This window comes from Eimeria necatrix, genomic scaffold (assembly GCF_000499385.1).
Source record: "Eimeria necatrix Houghton genomic scaffold, Enh_scaff400, whole genome shotgun sequence".
NCBI lineage: Eukaryota > Apicomplexa > Conoidasida > Eucoccidiorida > Eimeriidae > Eimeria > Eimeria necatrix.
Window position 1 is genome coordinate 24,368 of NW_013654300.1, and position 6,796 is coordinate 31,163.

Below are 6,796 nucleotides of genomic sequence, written 5' to 3' on the forward strand. Positions count from 1 at the left end.
ATGGAAAATAAAGACATTTCAGCCGTGGTGGAGCGCGTGGCAGCCACGAAGGCCGCCTGGGCCGCGCTGCCTCCGCAGCAAAAACTTGAACTTCTCGACCAACTCATGGACAACTTGAACGCCCACGGCGAAGCCCTCCACGCCGCCTCCGTCTTCAAACGCGACGGAGACCTCAAAGACGCCCCCGCGTACTCCGCGCTTTCCGCTGCGGACCTCCAGGCCCTCCAGAACGCCTCCAGGGCCCAGCACTGGCTCCACTCCTCCATGGTGACTCCTGCTGCTCCTGCTGCTGCTGCTGCTGCTGCTGCTGCTGCTGCTGCTGTGGTTGTTGTTGTTGCTGTTGTTGTTCCGGGTGCTGTTGCTGCTGCTGCTGTGTGGCTGTTGTTCCTGCTGCTGCTCCTGCCGTTGCTGCTGTGCTGCTGTTGTTGCTGCTGTTGTTGCTGCTGGGAGTGCTGCTGCTGCTGCTGCAGCGTCGCTGGAGCGTGTGCCGTGGGCGTGCGCGCGCGCGGAGTTCTAGGTGTACGTACACCTGGGCTTGCTGCTGCTGCTGCTGCTGCTGCTGCTGCTGCTGCTGCTGCTGCTGCAGCTGGTGAGCAACTGGCTCAGCATCATTCGCGAGTACTTCGAAGCTGTTGTCAAAACGGGGGCCCCTCCGCCCCCCCTGGCGGTGCGGGAGGCCCCTGCGGAAGAGGGAAAGCCCCAGCGGCACATCGTCAAGGTACGCTGCTGCTGCTGCTGCTGCTGCTGCTGCTGCTGTTGCTGCTGCTGCTGCTGCTGTTGCTGCTGCTGCTGCTGTTGCTGCTGCTGCTGCTGCTGTTGATGACTGCGTGCCTTTGGCCCGCTTTCGCTGCAGTTGGACCCGGCGCTCAGGCAGCCGGGCGCTCCCCCCGCAGACCTGTAGCTTCCTCATTTCGCCGCTGCTGCTGTGCTGCTGCTGCTGCTGCTGCTGCTGCTGCTGCTGCTGCGTGCAGGTGGGCCCCTCGGGCCTGCTGCACACGACGCTGGTGACCTGCGGATCGCTGGAGCTGGTGGTGGAGGGCCCCGTGGAGCAGGAGCTGCTGCACGAGAGGCCCCCTGGGGTTGCAGCAGTTCTGGGGGCAGGCAACTGTGGGTTTGCTGCTGCTGCTGCTGCTGCTGCTGCTGCTGCTGCTGCGCTGCGCCGGTGCTTGCCTGGGGCTTTTTCTCTTGAGGGGCTTAGTTGCTGCTGGAGTTTTGCTGCTCTTAGTGTCTTCGGCAGCTTTAGGTCTTCTTGAGGCGTAGTTGGCTTCCTTGTTTTATTTGGCTTTGCAGCTGCTTAACAAGCAGCAGCAGCAGCAGCAGCAGCAGCAGCAGTGGCACCAGCAGCAGCTGCTGCAGCGTGATATATTATTCGCTAGAAGAAGGGCCGGGGGGCAGCTGATAGCTGCAGGACTGATGCTGCTGCTGCTGCTGCTGCTACAAGTCGGGGGACTCCGCTGCATCCTAATTGCTGTCTTTCCTGCTGCTGCTGCTGCTGCTGTTGCTGCTGCTGCTGCTGCTGCTGCTGCTGGTTGCTGCGCCGCACGTGCAGTTGACGGCCCCGTCGATTTGCTGACTGCTCTCTTCATAGAAAACAAAGTTTGCATTTACAAAGTGAGGGCTTTCTTTGGATTGAAGAATAAATTAATTAAATTAATTAAAATTAATTATAATTAATTAATTAACTAATTAATTAATTTAATTATTTAATTAATTAATTAAATTAATTGAATTCAAAAGAGCAGTTTGCAAGTACCTGCGCGTACACCCCGCGCGCTGCAGAGGTGACCATACACCCGAAAGCCCCACAGCTCGAATTTTATTTTTATTTTTTATTTTAATTTTTCTTTTTTCTTTTTGCATGCATTCGAAAGCTCTCGTGTCTTCTGGGGCCTTTGCCACTCTTTTGCTGCTGCTGCAGCAGCAGCAGCGCTGCAGCAGCAGCAGCGCTGACTTTGGGCTTAGGTGCAGGGACGTCCACACTAGTGCCGTCAGCTGCTGCTGCAGCTACTCCTACAACTACCTCTACGCCAACACTCCCGCTGCTGCTGCTGCTGCTGCTGCTGCTGCTGCTGCTGCTGCTGCAGTTGAGCCCGTTCAACGCGCGTTTGCTGGAGCCTCTGGAGAAGATCTTCGCCCCTTTATTGGAGGCGAACTTCGCAGCTTTTATTTTCGGCGGAGTCGAAGAAGCAAAAAGTCTTCTCCACCACCCCCAAGTCGACAAGTGGTTCATGACGGGTCAGCACACTCCCAGGGGCCCCCGAGGGGGCCCCCAGGGGCCCCCACAGGGGCCCCCAACCCTTTTGGGGCCCCCCAACTCTTTTGGGGGCCCCCAGCCCTTCTGGGGGCCCCCATGGAGTTGGAAGGGGCCCCCACCAGGGGTCGCCAACTTGCTGGGGGCCCCCGCCACACCCTGGGGGCCCCCCCCAGCACCCTGGGGGCCCCCCCAGCCCTCTGGGGGCCCCCCAAGTCCCTGGGGCCCCCGAACCCTCTGGGGGCCCCCTTTTGGGTCTTGGGGAAGCATTTGCTGCAGCAGGTGTGGGGTGTGGGGCGCGGGGTGTACGTACAGGTGCAGCAGCAACAGCGTACAGCATAATCTGGGGAAGTCCGGAGCCGCAGCAGCCGCCAGCTGAGCCTCTTTTTAAAAAGCCCATGACAGTGGAGTTGGGAAACTGCACTCCTTGGATTGTTTGTCCCGGAAAGTGGCAAGTTTGCTGCTGCTGCTGCGCTGCTGCTGCGCTGCTGCTGCGCTGCTGCTGCGCTGCTGCAGCGCAGCAAGCCGCCTTGCTGCGCTTGCTGCTGCGGCGCACCAAGCCGCCTTGCTGCAGCGCGCCAAGCCGCTCTGCTGCACTTGCTGCAGCGCAGCAGCAGGCTTTGCTGCAGCGCAGCAGCGGGCTTTGCTGCAGCGCAGCAGCAGGCTTTGCTGCAGCGCAGCAGCAGGCTTTGCTGCAGCGCAGCAGTTTGCTGCGCCCGCCTGCTGCTGCTTCTGGGGCCCTTTTGCGGACTTTGGGGAACTGCAGCAGTTTCGTTTCTTTTGCTGCTGCTTCAGAATGGCCCAGTGCTGCAGCAGCTGCTGCAGCAGCTGCTGCAGCTGCTGCTTCTAGTGACGCAAATGGCACTTTTGGTTTTATTTTTTGAAGCAAAAAGTCCCAAAAGTTTCTTTTGTTTTATTTCCCAATTTGCTGCTGATGCTTTTTGCTGCAGGTCCCGCAGACAGCTCAAGTGGCACGCCGCTGTACGGACTTCGACAAATTCAGACTCAAGTTCTTCCTGCTGCTGCTGCTGCTGCTGCTGCTGCTGCTGCTTCTGCTGCTCATGCTGCTGCTGCTGCTGCTTCTGCTGCTGCTGCTGCTCATGTTGCTGTTGCTGCTGAATTAATTCCAAGTTCTACCTTCAGCTCCTTATCTGGCTGGCTGCACTATTTTGCTCTAGACACAGGGCTTTGGGCCAGCAGGTGCAGCAGCTGCTGCAGCAGCAACTGCTGTAGCAGCATCTGCTGCTGCAGCAGCAACTGCTGCAGCAGCAGCTGCTGCTGCAGCTGGGTTGCCGTCTCTTGTATAAATACGCCTCTATAGGCCGACGCTGCTGCTGCAGTCTCTCCTACACTTTTCTGGTTTCTGGTGTCGCTGCTGCCTGCGGCGCTGCTCTGGACAGCACCTGCTGCTGCTGCTGCTGCTGCTGCTGCTGCTGCTGCTATTTTGCTGCAGGCCATCGCAGCAAGTATGGCCTTCAACGGGGCCCACATTTGCGCGCATCCGCAAGTGCTGCTGACTTGCAAGAACTGGCCGCAGAGGCAAGTTCAGGTGTATGTACACCTCAGGTGTCTGTACACCTCAGGTGTCTGTACACCTCAGGTGTCTGTACACCTCAGGTGTCTGTACACCTCAGCTGCATGCAACCTCAGGTGTCTGTACACCTCAGGTGTCTGTACACCTCGGAAGGGCAGAATTCAAAAGGCGGCGAGAGCCGCTTTTGCTGCTGCAGGCCGTTTTGCTGCTGCGGGCTCACAGCCCCGCAGCAATTCAGTTTGCTGCTCAAAGTGGCCAGCAGCAGCAGCAGCAGCAGAAGTCTTAGGGGGCCCTTGCAGCCCCTCTAGGGGCCCCTACAGGGCCGCCGCTGCTGCCGCTGCCGCTGCTGCTGCTGCTGCTGCTGCTGCTGCTGCTGCTGGCTTTGCAGCATACAAAGATTATACATGCACATAGAACTTATGGCAGCGTCTATACACATTTGTAAATGGCCGGAAGCCGCATGCAAATATATAAATGAATTTAAATTAAATATTTGGCATTTAATTTAATTGGGGCTGCGGGCTTTGCTGCGGACACAGAAAAGAGTTTCTGCAGCTCATTCAGTCCTACATTCAAGAGGTCTACTACGTGGGCTGTTACTACCCCGACTTCTCCTCCCGCATGGAGTGGGCCTCTGCAGCAGCAGCAGCAGCAGCAGCAGCAGCAGCAGCAGAGTCTGCTGGCAGCAAATTGGCCTTCCAGCGAGGCCCTAGCACGGCCGCGAGCAGCAGCAGCAGCAGCTGCTGCTGCTGCTGCGGCGGGCGCGTTCGGCTCCGATTTAATAGCGGCGGTTGAAGAGCTGCTTGCTTCGCATGCACGAGCGCCCGCGATCTGCTGCTGCTGCTGCTGCTGCTGCTGCTGCTGCTGCTGTGCAGGTCTTACAAGGAGAAGCTGCTGGCGATGGGGAAGAAGGCGGAGGAGTTCGAGGCCCCCGTGCACTGCCCAATTGCGAAAGATAGCGAAATTAAAAAGATTATTTTTGCAACAGATCTTCCGGAAGATTGTTTCTTCACTCGGCAGGTGAGCGCGCGGGCAGTTTGGGGTGTACGTACACCGCAGGAGGCGGCGCGAGCGGCGCGCCGGTCACTTTTTGCATTTTGCAAATTCTTGAACTTGGGCCGATCCGGCGCATTTTTCGAGCTTTTTGTTGGAATCTTCGGGAAATAAGTAAAGTTTTTGAATTTCTTTTCCGTTTTTCGCGGAATTTCGCGTTTTCACCGGCGCTTTCCGCAGGAAACCTTCTGTCCGTGCTGCGGCGAAGTGCCCCTGGACACCGAAGCCTCCCTCGCGGCTTTCCTCCCCGCCGCAGTCAAATTTGCAAACGAAAAAGTCCACGGCGGCCTCTCCGTCAGCATTTCAGTGAAGCCTTCGACAGCAGCAGAAGAGCAGGTGAGTTTCCCCACTGCTGCTCGCTGGCTTTGCAGCTCGCTGCTCCCGCTTTGGGTCTAGGGTTTAGGGTTTAGGGTTTAGGGTTTAGGGTTTCGCGGCCAGGGCTCCTGCGCGAACCCAACTAGCGGCTTCCGCCGGTCCGCGCCGCCCCCTCGCCTTGCCTTCGCAGCCAGACTAGCAGCAGCAGCAGCAGCAGCAGCTGCTGCTGCTGCTGCAGCAGCAGCAGCAGCAGCAGCGTGCGGTTGGCTGCGCGGGGGGCGCTCCTTCGCGCTGGCTGTGTGTGCCTGGCTTCCTCTGAAAGCTCCGCAGCAGCAGCGGCCGCTGCTGCTGCTCCAAAGGCCCAAAGAAGCCAAGACCTGCTGCTGCTGCTGCTGCTGCTGCTGCTGCTGCAGTTGCTGGAGAGGGCAGTTGCGGACTTGAACTACGGGGCGGTGCACATCAACATCGACACCAAAATGAGTATTGCTTTTCCCTCTCTCGTTTGGGGCGGCTGCCCCGGCTCCACCATCTACAACCTCAACTCCGGAATCGGATTCGTAAGCTGCTGCTGCTGCTGCTGCTGCTGCTGCTGCTGCTGCTGCTGTTGTTGCTGCTGCTGCTGCTGTTGCTGCTGGTCGTGGGGATGGTGCTGGTGCTTTTCTAGCTGCTGCAGCGCTGCTGGTTTCCTAGCTGCTGCTGCTGCTTCGCTGCTGCTGTTGCTGCTGCTGCTGCTGCTGCTGCTGTGGCAGCACGTGCTTCTAAGGGGACTTGAGTCTAATTGAAATCAATTTGCTGCAGATTGGAAATTGCTTCGGCTTCAAAGGAGCCACAAAGTCCATTATTAGGGCCCCCTTCTTGAACTTCTCCCACGTGGTCAGCTCCAGCCCCAACCACGGTTGTTTGCTGCTGCTGCTGCTGCTGCTGCTGCTGCTGCTGCTGCTCTTGCTGCCAGCAGCAGCTGCAGCAGCTGCCGCTGCTTCTACCTGATGGTGCTGCTGGCAGCAGCAGCTGCTGCTGCGCGTTGCTGCTGCTGCTGTTACTGGCAGCAGCAGCAGCTGCAGCTGCAGCCGGGCTTTGCTTCTGCTGCTGCTGCAGCTGCTGCTGTGCTCTGCTGCTGCTGCTGCTGCTGCGTGCAGATTATGGCAGCTCCGAACGGGTCCAATGCAGCAAAAATGGCGAAGTTGTGGCGGCGAATTGCTTTTGCTTCTTTTCAGCGCCGCAGCACTCAGGGCTGGTTTAGCTTCGCAGGCAGCCTCACTAAGATTGCCAGTGCCTTTGCTGCCAACCTCTGACCTGCTGCTGCTGCTGCTGCTGCTGCTGCTGCTGCTGTTGCTGCTGCTGCTGCTGGGCGGCGGCGGCGCCCGGCGGAAGCGCACAGCCAGCTGCTTACGGGCAGCTGCTGCAGCGGCAGCAGCAGCAGCAGCAGCAGCAGAGGCAGCAGCCGCACTGCAGCAGTAGCAGCAGAGGCAGCAGCTGCGCTGCTGCTGCTGCAGCAGCAGAGAGGGCAGCCGCGCTGCAGCCGCGTGTGTTGATGGCGCAGCAAGAGAGAACCAAAGGAGTAGAATGGAGAGCAGCAGCGCTGCTGCTGCTGCTGCTGCTGCTGCAGCTGCTGTTTGCTGCTGCTGAATTTCCTGAACAGCCGA

At 58.8% G+C, this 6,796-nt stretch overlaps 1 protein-coding gene across 1 annotated transcript; it reads left to right on the forward strand.

The window, feature by feature from the left end:
* On the forward strand, nucleotides 1–6,445 carry ENH_00051060 (hypothetical protein, conserved; the record flags this gene model as incomplete). The annotated part of the gene is made up of 13 exons (XM_013581346.1): nucleotides 1–267; nucleotides 587–718; nucleotides 972–1,107; nucleotides 1,550–1,611; nucleotides 2,085–2,235; nucleotides 2,567–2,706; nucleotides 3,705–3,802; nucleotides 4,325–4,459; nucleotides 4,661–4,805; nucleotides 5,019–5,174; nucleotides 5,277–5,450; nucleotides 5,567–5,710; nucleotides 6,290–6,445. The coding sequence occupies 13 exons, from the start codon at nucleotides 1–3 to the stop codon at nucleotides 6,443–6,445; spliced, it is 1,896 nt and encodes a 631-aa protein (XP_013436800.1).
* Between the last annotated feature and the right edge of the window lie 351 nt (nucleotides 6,446–6,796).